The 23628-nt window shown below is 36.9% G+C and overlaps 2 protein-coding genes across 3 annotated transcripts in view; both read right to left on the bottom strand.

Moving 5' to 3' along the window:
• Positions 1 to 1259: 1259 nt before the first annotated feature.
• LOC121426851 (calcium-binding protein P-like) lies at positions 1260 to 11507 on the bottom strand. Of its 2 annotated transcripts, none has more exons than XM_041623250.1 (7): positions 11403 to 11507; positions 9825 to 10207; positions 8904 to 9074; positions 8400 to 8456; positions 7705 to 7866; positions 6617 to 6751; positions 1260 to 1443 (listed from the first exon to the last, which is right to left on the bottom strand). In XM_041623250.1, the coding sequence occupies exons 2-7, from the start codon at positions 10176 to 10178 to the stop codon at positions 1360 to 1362; spliced, it is 963 nt and encodes a 320-aa protein (XP_041479184.1). In that variant the 5' UTR covers positions 10179 to 10207; positions 11403 to 11507; the 3' UTR covers positions 1260 to 1359. The 2 variants fall into 2 exon arrangements, with proteins under 2 accessions (XP_041479184.1, XP_041479185.1); XM_041623251.1 differs by having other exon boundaries at positions 9825 to 10204; positions 11403 to 11501.
• A 2001-nt stretch (positions 11508 to 13508) lies between these two features.
• LOC121426577 (ankyrin-3-like) overlaps positions 13509 to 23628 on the bottom strand; it is a 14227-nt gene continuing 4107 nt past the window's right edge. The window contains exons 2-5 of the mRNA XM_041622929.1: positions 18583 to 20236; positions 17453 to 17640; positions 15840 to 15992; positions 13509 to 15266 (exon numbers count right to left, since the gene is read on the bottom strand). Of these exons, the coding sequence (XP_041478863.1) occupies positions 14930 to 15266; positions 15840 to 15992; positions 17453 to 17640; positions 18583 to 20236 (2332 nt within the window). The 3' untranslated portion in view covers positions 13509 to 14929. The remainder of the gene's footprint in view (positions 15267 to 15839; positions 15993 to 17452; positions 17641 to 18582; positions 20237 to 23628) is intronic.

The following is a 23628-nucleotide window of genomic DNA, read 5'->3' as shown; positions in this document are numbered from 1 at the left end:
GTAACTATATATTTTCACATAAAACAAAGACACAATTTCCTCATTTACCAAACTCATTCTACAGCGTTGCTCCTATTTCGATATCTTATTAAAATTGTGTAAACAGTGAAAGCAAATAATTGTCAAGACCCGTAAAAAGTGTCCTCAATTTAAACAAGTATTTTATATGACACAACTGAAAAGAGACTCATTAAAACTAAATCAATAAATTAATTGAAGTATACATCTGACAAAACTATCTCCAAATTGAGATTCATGTCTGTGCTTTTTATTTACTTTTTATGGAAATCAATTTCGGAATAAATATTTATATAAGAAACCCATTAATCTCGGTCACCATCTATGATTAATTGCACTGTAAAAACTGTGGTATTAAAACTGACACCAGTTGGTGTCTATTGAGGACCACATAATGAGGTGTTAAAATTACAACCCAGAGATTGAACATAACACCACAGAGTGCAAAAAACCACAACCAAAGGTGTTTAGCAGATATAGGTGTTAAACTAACACTGTCAATTTAACACCGGAGTAAAATAGCTGGTGTGGTCTTCTATGTACACCGGTTAACACCACGTTTTTTGCTGTGTAGAGGTATGGTGCTTGTTTTGTTATACTTATTTTTTTTTCTTGTGCTTCAAACGTTTTTAGAATGCCAAGCTCATATGGAAGAAAGAGGATTGTTCAATTAATGCAACAATTTCTTAAACTACGGAGCTCAGAATTTAACAAAACATGAACAATGAACTATAATAAAGGCTCAAGCATTGTTAAAGGCAAGCCTCCTACGTTTTGTTATCATTTGTTTTTCTAAGTTGTGCTTCAAACACTTTTAGAATGCCAAGGTAATATGGAAGAAAGAGGACTGTTCAAATAATGCAACGATTTCTTAAACTACGGAGCTCAGAATTTAACAAAACATGTACATTGAATTATTTCCATTAATAAAGGCACAAACATGCGAAGCTTTTGGATTATATAAGTGATATTGATATAATACATATTTACATGGATAAAAGATATATAATTTTGGTCTGTTTAATCGAAGTTCGTTTATCCTGACTATCTGACTCTTAAAGTGTCCGGTGTCAACCGCCCAACAAAGCACACCAACATGGCTTTTTTTTCAATAGTATGAATGAAGCTGTTGATTACTTATTTTATCTGGGGGCCGTTTCAAAAAGCTGTTCGTAAGTTAAGAGCGACTTTACGAACGACTGGTGATCCTTTCTTACGCGCTAAACCGTCGCCAATGGATATACCATTTACCACAAGAAAGGATCACCAGTCGTTCTTAAAGTCGCTCTTAACTTACAGACAGCTTTATGAAACAAACCTCTGGCGTCATATTAACGGTGTCTACTGTCCATCTGCGCCAGGACCTGGAGCGTATTTTTGAGCCGTCACCGTCATTGGCTGTGCTGCAGTCTGGCTGTACTGGACCTATTAAAGAGAAGAAAGAAAAAATTGTTCAAATCTGGGCCCCGACTTTCAAAGAGTTACGATTGATCCGATCAATCTCAACTGTATGGAAATCCATCCATGCCATATTTTCTAAACAGGAAATTTGCACGATGTCCTTCATAAAAAAAGAGAAACACACTGAATTTTTATGAACGCAATAAAAGTATGAGTATACATCATTATGTAGAAAATAATTTGAACAAACATGCATTTTAGATGTTGACGTTGCTGGCTTTCCATAGGTGTGACTGATCGGATCAATCGCAACTATTTGTAAGATGGGGCACAGGTGCGTTTAATACCAATGTTCTAATTTCCTGAAACTATCCATTTATAAGATATCACGATAAAACCTTTGCACTCTTTAAACACAGGTGCAAACTGGAACCCTTTTGTCTCGTATTAGGAACCCTCGGGAAAAGAGTTCCCTAAAGAATGTTTATGGTTCGATGAATAAAAGAACCTAAAATTGGTTGTTCAAGGTTACTTAGAACATTTTATAGACACTGGCGGATACAGGGAAGGGGGGCAAAGCCGGCCCGTGCCCCCCCCCCCGTGAGATGCACAATTAAAACTTGTAAATGCCAAAATGCCGTTTAAAGGGAATTGTGTCCCCCTCCCCCTTGAACTTGAATATCTTTTTATTTATTTATTTTTTTGCTTGTCAAAGTTTTTCGTGGAAAAGAAATATCGTTATTTCTTGTTTGCAAACTTTTTCTTGTCAAATTGTTCCTCTGGAACATGCATAGGCGGATCCAGGGGGGCCCGAGGGGCCCGGCCCCCCCCCCCCCTATTGGCGGAACAAAAAAAAGGAAAAAATAGGGAAAAAGAAAGGAAAAAAGAAAGGGAAGGGAAAAGAGAGGAGAAAAGAAGAAAGGCAAACATAAGAGGAGGAACATGATTGAATAAAATAACATGAGGGGAAGACTTTGAAAATGATTTTTTGAAAAATCTATTTGTTAGGATATAAAATTTTCGCTCGCGCTTCGCGCTCTTATTGTCTTTCGGGGATTTGCATATCTTGCTCAATATGGAGCTTGAAATATCAAACTTTGAAGTCAATATACAAAATATATTTCAGCTAGGAAATTGAACTTTCATTATTTTGTTTGATTTAGAAATTGATTTTAAAAAAGTGCTCTGTAAAAATGTCTGTGTTATGGTCTGAATATTTTCATTTTCTGCTTGCGCTGCGCGCTCGCCAAATTTGATTTGTAAGCCCGGTTTGTAAGGTACCGATTATTTTCCTGTATTCCATAAAGTTCTAGTCAAAAAGTTCCCTATTCAGGTCAGATTGTCAAAACGTATCAGCTAGCACTGCATGCTAGCATTTTGATTAGTGAGTTATGTATATCCCAATATTAATTCTAAATCAAACTACTTTGTTGACAGTTTATCAAAAATTTCGGTTCGCGATTTTCGCTTGCATTGATAGATATCGTGCATTTTATGCATAATTACAAAGATGCTTTAAATGTCCATTTTTCAGGCCCTAATATTAACAGATTTCGCGCTCTCATGCTTAGGAATTAGAGAAATAGGAAGATAGTCATCATTTTCTTACGATGACATAATGCCCTTATAGAATGTCCCGGTCCTATGTAAAAACTCAAAGTGATAATAATAAAATACATCAGCTCTTTTTTAACTGTCATCCATCACGATTCACAATTTTCCCACAAATTGTTTGCAATACAGAGCTTAAATTGACACTTTGTAAGATCGGAATATCAGATAATTTTAGCTCGCGCTTTGCGCTCGCTTTATTGATTTTCATGATAAGAAAGGTACTAAGAATACCCAAATTCTAGGTCGAAATCTAAAGCACACGATAATTCAGATACCCAGATTGTTCTCTATTTAAATCATTATCCAGTTTCAGATCACAATATAAAAAATGTCTGCTTGCGGATAAATAACTTATGATTTTCATGATTTACAAACATGAATAGTGTCCAGAATTTTTCCGCTCGCGCTTCGTGCTCGCATCAATAAGGTTTAGTTTATATACTTAGAGTCCTTCCAAGATTACAAAAAGTGCTTAGCATTTCCATTATTCAGGTAAAAAAGGTCAAAATTTTTCAGCTCGCGCTTCGCGCTCGCAATATTTGAATGTTGAAATATGTAACGTCTTCATGGCTAATTGCAAGCAGTCCATAACAGGTACAATTTCGAGCAGTTCAAAACGTGTACAAAAATTTTCTGCTCGCGCTCTGCGCTCGCATTATTAATGTAAGGAAGATCCCCACTTATCCTTTTCATGATTTAGAAAACTAATTGAGTACTGTCTTGTTCAGTAGGTCTAAATCTCGAAATCTTTTGCTCACGCTTCGTGCTCGCATGTTTAATTATATACCTATTCTGTTAAACAAAAAGTGCTAAGAATTTCCATTCCTTAGGTAAAAAATTTCGGCTCGCGCTTCGCGCTCGCATTATTTCATTTTTAAAAATGTGTAACGTCTTCATGGCTAATTCCAAGCTAGTATCTGATTTAACAGTACCTTTTCCATCACTTCATTTCTGCTCACTCTTTACGTTCGTAGTAATTATTAACTTGCATACACATCTTTTTTTTCAGGAAGACAAACATTTCCCAGAATGTTCAAAATTTTAGGAAAAAGTTTTCCAAAAAATTTAGCTCGCGCTTCGCGCTCGCACTATATAAATAAGGGTTATGGTATTATACATTTATGTTTCATAAGAATAAAGCTAAAAAGTGACCATTAGGACTACCCCTTCAAAGAAACAAAAAAATCCCGGCAAAAATCATATTCGAGAGGTCGATCGGGGAAATATGGCTGAAAAAAATTCCGGCCCCCCCCCTATTGGCGAAGGCTGGATCCGCCCCTGAACATGTGCCCCCCGCTTCAATCCGCCCCTGCTTTTAGGCAACCTTTAAAGGACAAGAGGACAAACATATGCCTCTCTATGAACCCTTCATGCTAAGAGTTCATTACTAACCTATCAAACACAAACCAAAACTTTTCTTACACATATTCCGCCGAAGAAAAACCATAAACATGTCTGACGTCTATACCAGACTAAATATTTATTCATATTGGCACACTCCTTCATGCTTCTATATTTTTTCTCCATCATGTTTTGTTGATCACTCAGAACATCACATGTCTCCTAAGCCTGCATGCTCAGTAGACATCGCACTTCATGAATTCATCAAAGCTCAGATTTTTTGTATTTGAAATTTCACTATGGCTACATTACGTCATGCATGTTATTTACTGAACTCCGTTCCATAACGATATTAGGGGGAAAAGTGTTCCCCATACAGTAGCAGGTAATCGAATCCCCCGCCCCCTTTCCAATAAAGTAGAATGTTGTGATATTACACGGTCAAGGAGTGGAACTGAATTCACTAATTGATTTGCTTTGATTCATTATCCAATAAATGGAGATTTGTTTAGTTCGTGACGTTCTCGTATTTACAAGCCAAACCTTCTTGAAATACGCGGAAGATATGCAATTCTAACTCTTCTTCCTCTTCCTTTCGTTTCTTATGGCAACCCGTCACCGACTATTTTCGGAACAGTAATCCTCGCATTTTTTTAAGAAGACTGTCTTGATCATCTTTATCTTGTCTGTTCCCCTTCCATCCCTTCTTTTTTTCGCCAATCAGGGGTGCAAGGATCCCCGTCGTTTTTGTGTAATGTTATATATAAGAAGAATTGTAAAAGCAATTACATTCATCTATTAGTTATTTCCTCTTTAAGGAGAGCCAAGAATGATAAACATTCCAGAATGTCTTTGTAAAAGCTTTTTATTATGCAGGCCTTGCCTATTTAAAGGCCAATGAGTTTTATTGTTATTTGTGAATAGAGACTGCCAAACAATAGAATTAGCTATGTGTTGATTTCACTGAGGTCATTCAAGAGTCTTCTGGAATTTGACTGTTCCTGAAAGGAGAATGTTCTTTTAAAAGACAATACCAAAGGCTTCCATGATAGTAAATGCTAGAAGCCTCTAGTATAGTGAATACTAGAATGATCTAATACTAGAATGATCTAGAATAGTTGAATTGTGCATATATAAGCTGCAGTTTCTACAAGGATATCATCACATCATGTCATACCAGATCACTTCACCAGATCAGATCAGAGCTAAGAGTTTCACGCCAGACTTTATACCCAGCAAGACTAAAGGGAGTTTATTTCCACCTGGAATAATTATCTTCTGTGGAATTATTTGCACACCCGCAATGAAATGTTTGCAGTTATTTTGAGAGAGGAATTCTCAGTTCTCATCGAGATCATCAATCTGTTTAATGAACACTCTTCAACCCATGGATTGCTGAAATTGACTGTTAATCATCATCAACATCGTCTTCACGGACACTTCAACTCGTTACAGTGACTCTTATTATTCATCGTACTTCAACATCAGTTTCATCATCGCCATCATTAAAGAGAAATTCCAGTAGTTGCAGTTAACACTGATTTCATGAGAATGTCTGTAAAACAAGGCTTAATTGCCAGTATATCATCGAGGATCTAGATCTGGTACAGTTACATTAACTGGACTTTGTGAAATCTTGAAATCTACCCTGAAAAATGTTCACACCGAAACTCCCCAACACAGATAAGCGCACGTGGGACAATGTATAATTATTGCTTAGGGCGTCGGGCCCGACGCCCTACCCGAATCCCGTGCTTATTTGCTGATTTCTCAGCAATTACACAATTTCTTCCAGAATCCTTTGGCACATGCGTTTTATTTATACAAACAGACACTTTAGTGGTCATTTCATTGGATTCTGTATGAACTCATTTTGATATCGTTACCAAAACTAGCATTTACCTTTAATAAGGAATCTTCCCAGCCTACCTGAAATATATATTGGACTAGCATAACAGTGAACTATAACCCTGGATTGTACATCAGACACTTCAAGAGATTAATGTAAGATTATTTGGTTTTATTTTGTTTAAGTACATGATCAATTTGCTGTAATAAAAAAAGGGAAAATTAAATTTCAAATCTTCTTCATTTGTTGCAGTATCGTAACACTAACTACTTTTTAAACGCCTCTCGCGTTTTCAGTGTAACCCTTGATAAAAAATATATATATATTGCACTTTAAGCCAGCCCCCATCTTCAATCATATCTCGATTTAGGCATATTGATTAGTATGTCTTACCGTGGTAGTAGTGGGGGCAGAAGGCTTGCCACAGCAGCAGGGATGCCCCCCACAGCAGAAGGCAGCACTCACAATGGAATTAATCACCTCGATCAGAGCCAAGAAAGCTAGGAAGGCATGGACAATAACGGAACCCTATAGAAAGGAAATAGGAATAAGGGGAAAAATAAAGCGGTATATTGTAGACGTACATAATGAGTATTCTAAAACAAGAAATTGGTTTCGTAGATTATTCACATCAAAAACTGTGGTGTTAACCGGTGTACATAGAGGACTACACCAGTTATTTTACACCGGTGTTAATTTGGTGGTGTTAGTTTTACACCTATAGGTGTTATTACAACACCTTTTGTATTTAAGTTTATACTATTTGGTGTAATTATAACACCTCAGGGTGTGGTAAAAAAAAAAAACATAAAAATCGATTGAAATGCTTGCTGAAAGGAGCAAATTTACATGACTGCTCTTTTCCATTTAAAGGATGTTAGTATTTATAGAGAATTAGCAAGTGAAACGACTTTAAAGCAAAAAATGACATGCTAGTTCTCCCCTCATACATTTTGTACATAGTTTTTGTGGCTCAACTTACCCTAGAAGGTGGCTCAAACTTACCCCATATATGGGGCAAGTTGAGCCATTTGACATCGTTTTTTCAAAGGTCACGATGACTTTCAGTGTGGGGATAGAAAGTTATATGTAGGTGGAAAATATTTCAGAAGAATTAAATTTCAAGGCAAGGTACTTATTTCGACAAGATTATTAATCATATCAATTCTAACATGCAAAAAGCAAAAAACTGTCACAACTTACCCCGCCTTCCCCTACCCATTTGTTAACAGGTTAGGACTTACCACTTTATATTCATAATTTCAAATGTAGGTGGAGTCGAAACCAACTAAACTTTGCACTGAATATTCATATTTTCAAATGTAGAAGGAGTCGAACCAACTTACCACTTAATATTCAATGTATGTACGCAGAGTCGAAACCATCTTACCACTGAATATTCATAGCGCAGTCATAATTATGTTGAGTCGAAACCAAACTGACGACTGAATGTTCATAGTCGCAATTCAATACCAACTTACCACTGAATTTTCATTTTTGCAAATGTAGGAGGAGTCGAAACCGGTGAAACTAAAGTAGCAATGCTGGTAATACGACAGAACAGCCGACAAGACGATCTCGTAAACAAGCATCCCAAGTGCTGTCCAACAACACAGAATGGACATGACCATGTATGCGATGATCTGAAATGAAAATGACGCCATGTTACAATGAAATGATGTCACAATAGAATAAATGAATTAAGAATGACGTCACTAAATTAGAATGGAAAAGATAGAAGATATCACCTGAGGGGAACAAACAAAAATCAAGTGCACTTTGTATTAAAAAAGTTTTTCATGTGCACTCTCTAGAATAAAGCTTGTTTTATGCGTTCAATGAAAAACTAACTTTTGTACATGCCGCACTATTTTTTCCGCTGTAAATAATTTAGTTCTTCAAGTGCACTCTGTATAGCAAAGTTTTTTTAAAGTCAATCTTTAATTGTAATGTAGTTTTTCGAGGGCACTCTTCATAACAAATTTATTCAAGTGCGCTCTTTATAAAAAAAAGTTTTCCAAGTGCACTCTTTATAACAAAGTTTTCATGTGCACTCTGTTTAACAATTTTTTTAAAGTGCACTCTATATTACAAAGTTTTTGAAATGCACTTTTTATAAGAAAAAGTTTTTTCTAGAGCTGTATAATGATTTTTTAAGTGCATTCTGTATACTTACAACACATGACTGCTTGTTCCTGCTCACAACTCCAAGAAGTCCGGTGGGGATTATGAACTGGATAAGAATTATTAAAAGAAAGAGTTAAAGTAAGTTTACTTTCCTTCCTCAACACTCGTATTGTTTTTTTACATCAGGGCCTGGCTAAATACAAGTCCTAAAATCACTTGCAAATTGTGTATCAACCCATCAGAGGCTTACATATTTTAGTAAGGATAAATGAGAACCCCTGAATTTACTAACATTCCTTGCGGGAATAAGCTCTTTTTTTAGAACGATAAGATTTCTTTTATTTTCAATTAAAGCAGTATAGTTAGCCCAAATACAAGGTTCAAGATTTATGTGCACTCTGAAAAATAAAGTTTAACATGCTTTATTTGGATATCGTGTTTTTTCTCTATCCAGCGTTGCAGTGAATAAAAAAGCTTACTTTTTCTTATAGTGACAGCCCCATCAAATAAAATAAATAAATTTTGAATATGAACTGAAAGGGTTTGGACTTACGAGGATAGCAGACCAGATTCCATATCCGATTTGGATCACAGGAAAAGTGTATGCAACCCCACCGAGTATGATAGATAAGACAGCCGCGATTAGATGAATCACTCCGGTGACCAGTCCGGCTTTCCCGTTGAAGTGTTCGGCAGTGTCCGCGCAACACCCCTGGCTACCAGTCTATAGGTGTCACAAGGTTGAAAGCAAGTTGTGATTACAAGATAAAATGTAGCTAAAGGGGAATCTAACCTGGATAACATATCAATGGTGCAATATGGATATATTGAATTTAAGGAATGGTTCAGGTTGGAGATATTTATATCTCAATGAATAGAGTAAAATTCACAGAGCAAAATGCTGAAAATTTGATCAAACCCGGAACGAAGTTATTGAACTTTAAAGATTTGCATAATTTCGTTGAAACAGTTCTACGCATGTCTTTATGAATATTCATTAAGTTGGATTATGTCATATCCCTATTTGTTCTTTTGCATTTTATTATATAAAAGAAGGTTTGTTCAAATATTTTCTACCATGAACTTAAACAATTGGATTGACGACTGATTATGTACACTTATCGCCACATCTTATTTCATCGTATTATAGACAAATCATTCACACATGTATGAACAAATGAAACAATTATGATTTCATGTAATAACATAAGAAAAGGGAAAGTGGGAATGTGACATCATCATCCCACCTAATGAATATTCATACAGTAAATGATAAAATACATTTCAAACGATGTTCGAAATAAGTGCACTTAGTGTGCAATAATTAGCATTTTAAATCAAAATCCAATTCATAGACAGATATTGATGTTTTACAAGAAAACAATACATCAAGACTCAAGTCTTTTGAAAATATAGGTCCTATCTCAAATCCCTGAGGAACGTCAAATTTCAAATACATTGTAAATGTTCTTACATGATAAACGTGCGTTGCGGGCACCCCTTGAGTAATCACGACTTGCTGACCGGGTGAATATACTACCCCTGGTTGACCTTGAGGGTATGCTACCGGTTGACCTTGCGGATACGCTACTGCTTGGCCTTGTGGGTATGCCACTTGACCTTGTGGATATGCCACTTGACCTTGTGGGTATCCCGGTTGACCTTGTGTGTATCCCGGTTGACCTTGCGGGTATCCCGGTTGACCTTGTGGGTATCCCGGTTGACCTTGTGGGTATCCTGGTTGACCTTGGGGATATGACCCCGGAGGTGGGTAGGCGGCACTTTGAGGTGGTTGTTGCAATGGTGTGTACACGGGAGGTGCATCCATGTTGAACGTGAAGAGAGTCAGCTCACCTACTAAGAGATATATAACAAAGTCCTCTTGTTGTTATACCAGGCGATTAATAAAAAAATGACACCTAACAAATACTCAATTTAAGGAACAATTATGTAATGAAGACATGATTATATATATGTGGCTTGAAGGGGTTTCTTCTTCCCAAAAATTGATACCATATTTATGTGGTATGTAATAACGCTTGAATAAATAGGATGTATTTTTATTTTTTTTATGTTTACTGTGCATGATGTAAAGTTCGATTTGCGCCAAAGTAAGGCATGCATGACTGCATGAATAAATCCAGATGCCATTGATGTCACAATCCTACATGTAAACATATTTGCAATTAAACTCCTTTCCAATGAATCTAACTTGAGAATTGATACTAAATAATCCTATGATCAATTATTGAAAAAGGTGTTTATAGAAATGAGTTTTAATGCTTCCCTTAATCGGCATAATGGATTATGGCATCATTGGCATCTGGAATCATTAATTGCAGTCTTGCCTTCCTTCACGTCTTTTGCGCAAATCACAAGTTACATCAGTGCAAAGAATACGTATCTAGGCATGAACACATTATTTGGGACAAGATACTCTTTCCGGCCATACATTATTATGTGTTCTTGACGTTTTTTTCAATGAAATTTGGGATCCATAAGGTATCAATATTTTTTTTTACTCACACCGTAGAGTCAAATGTGCACGCAAGGCTCTTGCTAAGGCGTCTCTTAAATTTGGATGGTACAAGTTTAAATTTGGAATGTACTATCATAATTTTCGATTGCAATTAAGGCTCCGTCCAAAATAAAAATATACTCCGTAGTATGGAATTCAAGAAAGATAATCCATCTTTCAAACTTATAAGTACCCCTGACACAGAGCGATCATTTACAACGCCTATTTTCATGATTTTCGAGACCCGCTAATTTGAGTTTTTCGTAAGCAAAATAGCTAGAAAGCGGTGACGATGCACAAAATACATTGTTGTGCTTTGCAGCATATTTAATCCGGCTTCAAATCAGAAGTTTTACTTGTAGCTTCTCTAGGCTCTTTGATAATACGCCAGTGGCGGACTGTACCAGACTGGAAGAAGAAGCTATTATCGTTTATATCCTTTCTAGTACATTTTTTTAAAGATATGCCATTCCATCATGATAACATAGAGTAAGTTCATTACATGTTATTCAAATCAATAATAAGGTCACTTACCAGGTATAATGAGTACACATATGCCTCTTATAAGTCAAGGAAGCTGGACGAATACAGCCTACATGTACTTCTCCGTCTCCGTGCGGGCTGTGTATAGGGTATTACATAATGTTCTCTATTACCTTCGTGTATTCTTGAGACCGCTTTCACTAAATCGGTGACGCCATTCTGTGAAGTCACTGTTGCGTATCAGAAATATTGATTAGTCTGTGTTCATAGACGCTTATAGAATTAAATTCAGCTCTATGCACCATGATAAATTGGGTGTATCATTTTATAGAGTTTGATTTCTGATCGACCCTGCTATCACACAGTGTGTTCACATAGTGGACTGTGTGAACATATATTTTCACACTGTGCAGTCGCTTCGGCATATGCAATATGTACGTAACTGCTCATAGTGTGTTCACACAGTCGACGATGCGAAAATGTGATTCACACTGTTGAAATGCTCAAATTTAACAGTGAAGGTGATTTCACTTTGTGTCCCACACTGTGAACACACCGTGGAACACACGTACGGTTGGGCATTGTGATCTTTCCTGTAGGGGAGACTAGTCGCTCCGATGGCATGGTAAAATCTCGTAAAATACTACTGCCCCCAAAACATACAAAACAGAAAACACGAAAAATGAAACCACAAATATAAAAGGTTTTTTTCGCAAGAAGACAACGCAAAATTTAAGATTTAAGCGACCTAGCTAATTGGGGAATGGACGTATTTTGACATGTTTGACAAGGGTTAGTGTATTATGAGCGCTTAATCAGAAAAAAATAACGCTAATTGTTTGTTTTTGCATTATTTTTTTCAATGAAATATTGCCTTGCTGAGAATCAACGTCTAGTTCTCTCCGCTCTCATTATTTTCTCTCACTTCCTTTCTTTCGACTAGGCCCTATAGCCCGCCCCACCCCCTCGCTTTCTTCCTCGCACACACTCTCTCTCTTAGCTCCTTTTTTATCCATCAATCTCGTGCTCTTTTTCTGTCCAAATCGTTAGTAATGTTATCATGTCTTAAACATTTTCATGTTCATTTAATTGAACTATTTTGCACTGTACCTTTGAGAATAATAATCAAACATCATGAATTCATTCATATATAATATAAGTCATTAGCGATTTAGGTGGACCTCAGAAATATTAGAAACTTCGAAGTCATAAACCTCTTCCTTCCCTCTCAACACTAATGTTTTAGCAGCACAGTAAAAATGTTGTTCTGCATGTAAAGCAGATTTAATCGAAATGGTCTAGTTGGATGTGCGTGGGTGGGTTGGTGGGGGAACAGTCGCGCTAGATGTCGAGTTTTGTCCAATTCCATGCGTTCTTCATGATGAGATCTATTCTTATTTATATATCTTTTCTCATGTTCTACGCAAATTATTTTTCACTAACACTTTAAAAGTAAGTGGTGCTCACTCAAGCGGAAAGATTTCTCGATAATTATATCGTCATTCACTTAAACAGAGCTAAACCAATTTATTATTTTTTTAAAAAGCTTTAGGACATTACGTAATATTATTTTACAGAAGCATTTAAAAGTGTAAACTTTTTTTATTTAGCGACACAAAATTTGAAATTGCTTTATTAATATACCACTCACTATATTAGCATTTGTACAACGTAAATTATTTGAAATAAACCTTAATATGAAAATTAGTAGATTAATAGCTATCACTGTAAACTAGGCAATACATTTTAAGATTTCTACATAGGATGAAATATCAATAATTACGCACATGAGGCTCAGAGCGTCTTCTGATAGTGATAATACATCATTTCAAATAATCTCCAAACTTTTTATCAAACTCGTCTTTGAAGTGTTTAATTCGAAAAATGATTTGTTTAGTTCAAATATGAACGAGAAAATCAGCACTCTGAAGTCCAGTCACTATATACACTCTTTAAGCTAAATTAGCTCTTCGTTTTTTAGAGTGCATTATGACATGTTCATAATAATAATAATACCAACATGCTTATATAGCGCATATCACTGCCAAATGCGTCCCTATGCGCTTCATTGGATATCATTACCCTGGCTTTAGCCCCGCAGCCTTTTACAGCGCGGTGGCATTTCAAGGAATAAATTCCTGCCAGGTACCACTTACCTCACCTGGGTCGAGTGCAGCACAACGTGGACGAATTTCTTGCTGAAGGAAATTACGCCATGGCTGGGATGTTATAAAGTCCTCGGTTAAACGTGCGATATCTAGTAACGGTGCATGGTAAATCCATGAAAATTGTTTAATGAAATTATTGAAATGCAAGCATTTTTTCTCTCAAAAAAGCAGAACTTTGATATTCCTTGACCATTCTACACGGTACAAACGCTGTTTGAAATTGTAAACTTTTTTGTACCAGACCTATATATGAACTTAACAGTTTAAATAAATGATTAACATCTTAAACAACAAAGTTTTTTTTATATTTAATCTTTTAATAAATTGATTACGGCTATTTAAATTTTTTAACAACTCCTGTAGAGTTCATTAAGTAATTCAGGGTTATATCCATTTATGGACGTCATGTTAACTGCGTATAACCTAGAGATTAAGGTTTCAAAATTAAAGAGCTAAAATTGATTTTCTTTTTGAAGTTCAGACTGCCCTCCAAGTTTAATACTTTTGGTCTATTTTCTTCAAACCGTTTTACTCAATCATGCGTGAATGATGAACGAGTTGAGTTACATCAGGTTAAAAAATTGGATTCTAAGCTTTACAATGATAATGATGATGATAATAATAATAATTGTAATAATAATAATAATGATAATGACAATATTAGACAGTGTTCACATAAAGAGCATTTCAGACCTGTTAGGACACACAATGCACTTTACAGAAATAAAATTATTCATTATATGGATTAGAATAGTAATATTACACATAAACAGCATCAATATTAACCAACTACATATGGCTAAAGGATAAGGAATTATCTAAATAAACACTTCTTTGAAACAATATATCTTTCAAGTTGGGATTGGAAAAGCCAAAATTATTTTGCGATCGGAGAGTACTGGGAAAGAATTCCAAAGGGCACTGTTAGTAAGTGAAGGATCTTTTGCCATGCGTCTTTGTCTATACAGGTACAGTCCTTAAAGAAATTGCCGGGTTGATGATCTTAGTGTATGGAGAAATGAGTTCAGAAATATATTGAGGGGCAAGACCGTGGACATCGTTAAATGTTATTTAGAAGGCCTTTGAAGCGAATTCGTGATTCGATGGGTAGCCAGCGGAGTTCTTTGAGGATTGGTGTGACGTCGTTGTGTTTCTTGGATGTTATTGTCAATTCTTCTTATGATTAAGCTATGATAGATCATCGATGATTATGGGTCTAATTTTTGTGGTATGCATTAATTCTATAATCATTTTAGGGGGATCAGGGGAAAAATATTGTGCCTATTCAACGCGTTCATGTTCACTGGGTTTTTTTTATTCTGCAATAAAGCGCTTTAAACTGAAACAACCCACCAACAATAGTGCCCTCAATCCCTATTAGGTTGTAAACCAAACATTTTTCAGAAAAGATCACTCGCGTAGATGCGTTTCTACAAGCTGATGCAGATTAGCATTTACCAATGCTTTTTCCAACTTCAGTACTCTATCGTCTTTAGACGACTTGAAGAACCACTCTTGAAGCATTTGTCGTGTCCCTTCTGCCGTTACGCTGGCGCCTTTCCGGTTAGTCTCCTTGAATCGTTCAATCTGTACCTCATGAAACCCCAAGGCCTCACCAAGGAGCCGTATGCTCCCATCGGAGATATGGTCGGCTAACTTCGTCAGCATCTTCTCAAAGCTATGCTGGTCCTTATATGATATTCTCTTTTTCGGAATGGTGTGTTCACTCTTAGTGTCAGCACCATAGCTACAAAATGATTGAAACAAAAATAAACAAGCAGAAATGAACATGATTGCCTTTGTAATTCGGATAATAAAATCGAAGATAAAAGTTACAATATCTAACAAACTTAAAGATTATACATGTTACACGATAAACGATAATAATAATGATAACGAATATGACAGTAATTTCTTCAGCAGGTCCCCAATGAACCCCCTATATCTATACCTCGTTTCACATGATTTTACCGAATCTTGAAAATAAAAAAGCACTTAGGGGAATTACAATAATATAGACGCCAAATATGTTGTTCACATCCCAGTCCTCATGTTGGTTATTTTTTTTAATTTTTATCAGCTTTTGAGCCCCTCAGAAATTTGCCATATATCTAATAGTGGCCCTAGAAGGTTTTGACCAGACAAAGTGAAAGCTGGATCACAGACAATTGTGTATCAACAATAGCTCGCCTCGAACCCCTTCACAGCGTTTTACCAGAACGTTCTGGTGCAACTGGTTTTATTGATGAAAGTGTGCCATCAACCCCACTTTAATCTGTTCGGAATAGAACTGCTTCATGATAGCCTACTCAGTACGAACCTGCAGATCAACTGTCTTGTGGCCTGGTCTTTGACGTAGTCCTTTGCAGCCTTTCCATGCTCATCTTTCACGTTTACATCAGATCCCTTCATCAGCAGGAGCTCAAGTACTTTCTTAGCTTTGGAATTATTTCCTTGCGTGTTTTCTTTTGAGCTGCATTAAGATAAATTACCACGTTTTGGCAAAAATTGTCAGCATGTCAAAACATGAAAAGAGAATACTAGTATTTCCTAAAAGAGAAGTGTACATGTACATCCCCTTATTTTTTATGATGAAACTAGATGTAGCTGCTTTGGAATTGTACGGAACTAAAATTGTAAATAAACGCAGGGCATTATTTGATTCTATAAAATGTTTGCAGCGTGGGAAAATGAATATTTTTCAGGAAATGTCACCGGCTAACAAGAGCTAATACCATTAATAAAATAATACACTAGCTTCTTAAAATGTGTAGCAAAGCATTTCATAACTTGCTCTGGGACAGGGTCGATCGGTCAATAACGGCTGATTGCATCCCTTGTCGAATATATTTTTATAAGCATTAGCGTCTGACATGATGGTTTATGAATATTAAGTGACAATTTTACAGCTCTAAACCGCAGTAGTCCTTCAGCGCAGTCGTGCTAGATCGAAACAGAACTGTTGTAATCTGAAGTACAGCGAAGAAGAACCATCTTCAGTGATTCATTCGTAAACAGATCAAAACGGTTTCTTAAAATAATGTAATTGACCGCCTCGGATCATTACGTGAAACCAAGGAGTTACTTGGTAAGACACCTGAAGGCAATATTAGTTAGGTACTACGGCAGTTTCACGATCTAGTGCGGGTACGCCGGTCCTTATTGCCATTATTTTTTTTAAGGATGTTTTTTTATATTCTCTCAAATCAAAATACACAATCACATTCTATAAACAATTTGTACAAACTATTTGAAACATAATTGTAATTATACAATAAATCCATTACAATATAATTATAAAAATTATACATCAAAACTTTAAGAATACTAGAAATTAATACTAATGCGTTTCAGTAATTATAAAATGAAATATTAACAAAATATATGACATGATGAGAGAGTTAAAAGAAGAGTCGACAAGGTTCGAACCGCCGATCCCTGCTTTACCAGTCAGGTGCGTTATCCAATCGACTAGATTGTTTTCGACATTATAACAGTCATGATCGATACTCTACTGTCGCTCACTAATCTTGCTCTGGTGCCTGTGAGTAGCAATAAAGTTAACCACTTAGTCGTGTTCGGATATAAGTACTGAGAATGATTCTTGTTTGTTCTACGTTGGACTACATACGGTGACGATCCACAACATCTGTAAGATGTCCCATGACCATGATGACTGTACATCCGGGTCAGGAATCATCAAGAATGACCACTATACACCCGACCATTACTCTACTCTAACGGTGGTTTTGTCTCCGGTTTTGTGCATATACGGTTATATAGCTATATCACTACCGCAAATTGTGGTCTAGATAGTTCAAGATGGGATCTATTGACCGCCATGATCGTGATCAACTTTAGAGCATATTTTACGATCCTATCTGAGCATCTATAATGGTAAATGATTTGAATTAAAAAAGAAAATCCACATACTTGGATTTCTTGTGACTATCCAGGTGCTGAGCAGCTAGATGAAGGCTTGTCTGACCGTTGTTCAGTTGGTTTTTCAAGTCAGCTCCGTGGTTTATCAGAGTTTCTACCGTCGATAAGTGACCAGACCCAGCAGCAAGATGAAGTGATGTGGAGCCATCCTTTCCTGGCCAGTTTAATAATTCAATCCTCTAATTAACAAACAAAAAAAAGATACGATATGGAACCTAAAATTATATGGCATACTTAACATTACATTCCATTAGATGTGTATTTTTTTAGGAGCTGGAAACGAAGCAAATGACAACTTCGAAATTAAAGATTTACCATTGCTGGATTTATGGACAATGGATTATGATTGACTCACATTGACTTTGTAGTTAGCATTGGAAATACATGATGAAATTGCATTTGTTGAGCACAGCCGGGCCAGCAAGTTGCCCCGTTCTATCAATTCTATTCTATCAATTTTAAATCATGCCCGCCCCAAACATTTCATTGAGAGCTAACGATACAGAACAGGAACGTACTGAAGAACGCAAACTGCTAAATGAATTAAGTCGAGAATGGGTATTAGGGAGTTTTCGCTTTTACTACGGTGAAACTCTCTACAACGCATCGATTCCTTTGGAAATGCAATTAAAATCTCAGTGGCGAGCTGAGAGGCTTTTGTCGAAAGTTGGTGGACTGGGACAGCAGATCAGAACGATTGTAGAACGATTGCAAATATGTCCTTGGTTAGATTCAAGAGATTCTGATGCAGTCCACATCCATCATTTTTCGACAAAGCCCCTCAGCTCTCCATTTTGATTTGATTTGATTTGCAAAGGAATTGGTGCGTTGTCGAAAGCTTTCCTCCTAGAAAATGCGAAAAGTCCGGATGTAAAGTAGTATGTGCAACGTATGTATCCGGCTCCCGCACGTCAGGTAGACAAGGGTTGTGTTGTCTTGTTCCATTCATTGATGAATAGCCAGTTTGTTTGAACATAACGCCACGAAAATCCATTAGACGAAGATAGGTACTATGCCACATAAGTTAATGAAAATAAGGTCATCATTAAAATAAAAACCAAAGGTTGCATTGTGGAAATTAAAATGTAGAGAAAATGAAACATTTTAAATCAAGTTCTTACATGCTCCGGTTGACTGAGAATAAAATTTACGATGTTCAGGCGACCCTTCCATGCGGCGTAGTGGAGCGGGGTCCATCCTTTGTCGCAGTTCCTCTCAAGGTCACTTCCCTTACCTACGAGGTATCTCATAATGGCTAGATGTCCCGTTTCGGCTACGTAATGAAGAGGAGTACAACCATCTCTTGTGCAGCTGTTCACATCCGCACTTTGGGTTGTTAAAAATCTTACAATATCTACACGACCGCTATAACTTGCGATGTGTAGTGCTGTCAGATCATCTTTATTCAGTGTGTCAACGTCTGTCCCGATTTCATCAACAAGATATTTCACGATAACAAGATGCCCCTGTTGCGATGCATGATGCAATGGCGCCCATCCAGATTTGTTTACTGTCTCAGTGTTCGCTCCCTCGTTCACCAGCACTTTGACAATCTGAACATTGCCTTGATATACTGCAGAGTGAAGAGCAGTCAAACCCTCATGTTGTTTTTTGTCAATCTGCATACCGGTAGAGAGCAGAAAACGAACGATGTCCACGCGTCCCTTTGATACAGCACGGTGCAAGGCAGTCTCATCATTCTTATTGCTATGGTCCACTCTTGCCCCGCTACGGATTAGGTATCTTATAGTGTCCAAGTGGCCCGCAGCTACAGCTGCAATGATAGGAGAGTCGCCATTATTGTCACATTTGTTTCGATCAGCTCCTTGTGCAATCAGAAACTGAATGAACTCAAGATTCCCGTGATGAGCGGCATGATGAAGCGGAGTACATCCGAGCTTGTCTTGTTCTTCGATATTTGCACCATTACTCACTAGATGTTTTACAATATCTAAACTGCTATTACAGGTAGCAAAGCGGAGAGGGGATCTCCCTACTTCATTTTCCCTTCTGTTTACGTCTGCTCCTTTAGATATAAGATACTGGACGGTGTCAAACTGGCCTTCCCATGCGGCTTGATGGAGTGGTGTGAATCCTCTCTTGTCGAGTTTGTCAAGTTCTGCGCCGCGACTTACCAAATATTCCACTATCTTGCATCCGTAGACCCCATTCGCTGCGGCATGTAATGGCGTTTGGCCGTGATGAGTGGTTTTATTTACGTCATCGCCCTTTTCGATGAGGTATTGCACTATGTCCAAATGACTTGCCTTGGCCGCGTGGTGCAAAGGTGTCCACCCCTCGTGGTTCCAAATTTTAAAATCGGCCCCCTTTGACTCAAGAAATTTAACTATTTCAGTATGGCCATACGTTGCAGCGATGAGGATAGGTGTAGCTTCATCCTTCGATTTGCAATTCAAATCTGACCCATTGGTAACGAGAACTTCTGCAGTGTCAAAATGACCAAATTTACACGCTGCATGCAATGGCGTCCAGCCGCAACAGCAGGTTTTGTGAACGTCGGCACCTTTTGAGATAAGGAGTGTCGCAATCTCGGCATGTCCTTTCGTCGAGGCTTTTCTCAGCGCTGTTTCATTGGCCCTGTCGACCAGGTCTACTGCAGCTTGACGTGAATTAACAAGGGCTTCTACTATGGTAATAAATCCATGCTCAGATGCTAGGTGTAGTGGAGTGATATTTCCGTTTCTGTTGTTTCCTGCTTTGATGTTGACGTCGGCTCCCTTGGCCAGAAGATACTCAACGACAGGTAATTGATTGCTGTAAAAAAAAATGTGAAAAGGGGGAAGATTGAAATTCGATGATAAGCCAAGAGACATCATCAATGTTTAATTTCGGTTTTGTAACATGAGATTCATTAATGTTGCTCTTCAGAGACATTAATGTATATGATGTTCGACTATTTCGTTATCATTTTGGAAAAAGTAAGGCAAGAAAAACCATTGGGGAAAAGCATTGAAGACTACTGTTAAAAATTATATCTTCTTTCAAACAAGATTTAAAAGGTCAAAAATTTGATTTTCGCGCTTTTTTGGGGGGTGCATGGGCATGAAAATGTTTGTAATCTTTTGGGACCGCTTTGCGTCAGAGAGAATGGTGTTAAACGAATGATCTTATGGGGCTAGTCCAAGAAGGACGACGAGAAAGCCGCAAATGCGGTGACCTTCGATCCTTTTGCTTGTAAGAAACTTTTGGATAATGATTTGCCGCTTAATTTGGGGGTCTTGATCCGCTACTGGACATGAAAAACAGAAAGATCATTTATATTCTGGAAACATTATTGAAACAAGGAAAATTGAAAAAAAAAACGAATATAGATGTAATAGTTAAAAGACGAAAGTACCATAGAATTGTTTTCTCGTAGCTTTCGGGCGCATGTCCTTTTAAAGGATCGGTACAGGTTCAGTAAGTAGTGTTTAATTAAAACCAAAAAATTAAGTGAATAACATTGAAAATTATAAGCCTATGACTTCAGGCCTGCGGTATCAAATCCAATGCAAAACTTGTTTGCTTTCTAAATTCAGAATTCTCATTAATGACCAATTTGGTATTTGTAAAGATTTTTTTTACTTCTCTTAGTATACCGAGCTTCATCGATTTCATTTCTAAATAATTATAGTTTTATTTTTGTTGTAGAATATTTGTCCTAATCGATTACTTCATTCTTTATACAAAATTCGACTTATAATGGCGTCGTGACCGAGTGGTCTAAAGCGCCGGGCTATACATGCACTCTAAAAAATGAAGTGCTAATTCAGCTCTTAAAGAGCGTGTATAGTGACTGCACTTCGGAGTGCTGATTTGTCTAGTTCAAATTTGAACGAGAAAAATCAGCACTCCGAAGTGCAGTCACTATACACGCTCTTTAAGAGCTGAATTAGCACTTCATTTTTTAGAGTGTGGAAAGTCCGTGGTTCGATCCCTGGTCACGGCACCTATGCCCGTGAGCAAGGCATTAATCTACAATGCTCTTTTATCCTGCTTTGGAATAAATGGAAATGCTATATGCATTATTGGTAATTACTGTAGGTGTACACTTGTTTGTGCACTTGGTAATCCACTGTAGTGGTTTTCTCGTTATTTATCGAATCTAAACAGTAAATAGTGATCGATGGTGTCGAATCCACTCACATGAATATTGATATCGATGCTTCTTTTGATATGTAAATCATATCATCTACTAATCAAATATTTCAAGTCGTTTTTGTTTGCAGACGACACTTTTGATTTATTTTCTCATTCCAATGTACCTAAATTGATCTCCACAGTTAGGTCAGAATTGTTTAGCTTAAAAGATTGGCTCAAATGAAATAAAATAAACTAACACTTAATCTCGACTGAGCAAAGTATATAATAATATTTTTCCATCCCCAAAAGGAAAACAAATCTAAGTGACATTTTAGTTGCTGAAAACACATAGATCGTAAAATTTTTAAAATGCAGTACTGGATAGACTTACGGATATTTTACCCCGCAGCATATTGCATCACAATAAAATTGTCATTGTACACAATTCCCACATCCTAGATATTGTAATATCATTTGACGATTATACTTTTAAATCCAATTTATCAAAAGTGTACACAGCAAAGACTGTGGTGTTAACCGGTGTACATAGAGGACCACACCAGTTATTTTACACCGGTGTTAAATTGTTGGTGTTAGTTTTACACCTATAGGTGTTATTGCAACACCTATGGTTGTTACATTTACACTCTTTGGTGTTATGTTCAATCTCTAAGGTGTTATTTTAACACCTCAGGGTGTGATCCTCTATGGACACCAATTGGTGTCATTTTTAACACCACAGTTTTTACAGTGTATGTTTCACAACAAAAGACAGTTCGTTTGCTTACCAATTGTCATGATAAGAGACTAAGCGCGGCACTCGATCACAATGTATTACCTTTATTCAAGTTGATAAATACGTGGAGTTTTGTATCAGAATTGCATAAAGGCACTCATCCATCCCCTAAAATCTCTTATACATGAAGCTCGAAACTAACTCCCAAATTTATAATTACCCAACCAGGCAACAGAAGTAGGCTATTTAATAAGCCTGTCAAAAAATAATCGAATTCTTTATTCAATTAGATTTATTGGGGTAGGCCTTCAACAGAATGGACTTCAATCGCATGTAACATTAAAAATGGTCATTTTGCCTCCGAAGAGGATTCTGCTAGGATCAAAAGCTTAGGCCCCTTTTGACTCTCAACATTAAAAATAGTAAAACATTTTTTCAATTCAAAGCAACATCCAAGTCACTTTTTTTCAACTCCTTAAAAAAGACGATCTCCCTCTGGATTCAATATCTTTCTCACAATTTTAAAATTTGGACCTATGTGTTGTATTTGGGTGCATGTGCGCGTTTGTTCATGTCGGAGGGTGAGGGTGTGTGTGTGCATGTCTTTATGTAAGTCCTGTGGTGGGGGCATGGATGTATCATAAAAGGGTGTACGAAAAGGAAATTCATTATACTACGTTCCTTATTACCAATGAAGGGGCGCTGATAATATACATGTACATGTAAGTGACATGCATACATTGCGCGATATGAAAACAAAGTTGTTTTTTTGTGTGTTTGTTTGTTTTTACTTACATAATAAATGAATGTTGGTGGATCGGGACAGCAACGGAATTGCTTGACTGTGGGCAACGACATAGTTGAAATTGTTCGTCCGGTTCAAATTCCCGATAATTTATGACAAATAACTGATTAAGAATTCAAAACCCGCTATTAATGAGCGAGAATTACGACCAACAACTTATCGGAATAAGAGTGTAAAAGGACCTCGGTATGCCCAAGCAAACCGAAACTATGTTTATGTTTTGGGCGTGCCATATAAAAGTTGCGATTAATCCAACTATTGAAAAACAATCAAGTTTATAAACGGGGCGCTATAGGATTAAAGAATAATACGGACTTTTCGCATTTACTAAGGAAATTTGTCTACAACGCACCGAATTCCTTTTGAGAATGCAAGTACAATCACAATGGAGAGTTGATGGAAAGGCTTACGTCAAAAATTAGTAGTAGTAGTAGTAGTAGAAGTAGTGTAGTAGAAGTAGTGTAATTAGTAGTAGTAGTTGTTGTTGTAGTAGTAGTAGTAGTAGTAAAAGTAGTAGTGTAGTTAGTTGTAGTAGTAGTTGTA

This window comes from Lytechinus variegatus, chromosome 13 (assembly GCF_018143015.1).
Source record: "Lytechinus variegatus isolate NC3 chromosome 13, Lvar_3.0, whole genome shotgun sequence".
NCBI classification, from domain to species: domain Eukaryota; kingdom Metazoa; phylum Echinodermata; class Echinoidea; order Temnopleuroida; family Toxopneustidae; genus Lytechinus; species Lytechinus variegatus.
Note: the sequence above shows the minus strand (reverse complement) of the source record. Positions and strands in the feature narration are given on the sequence as shown.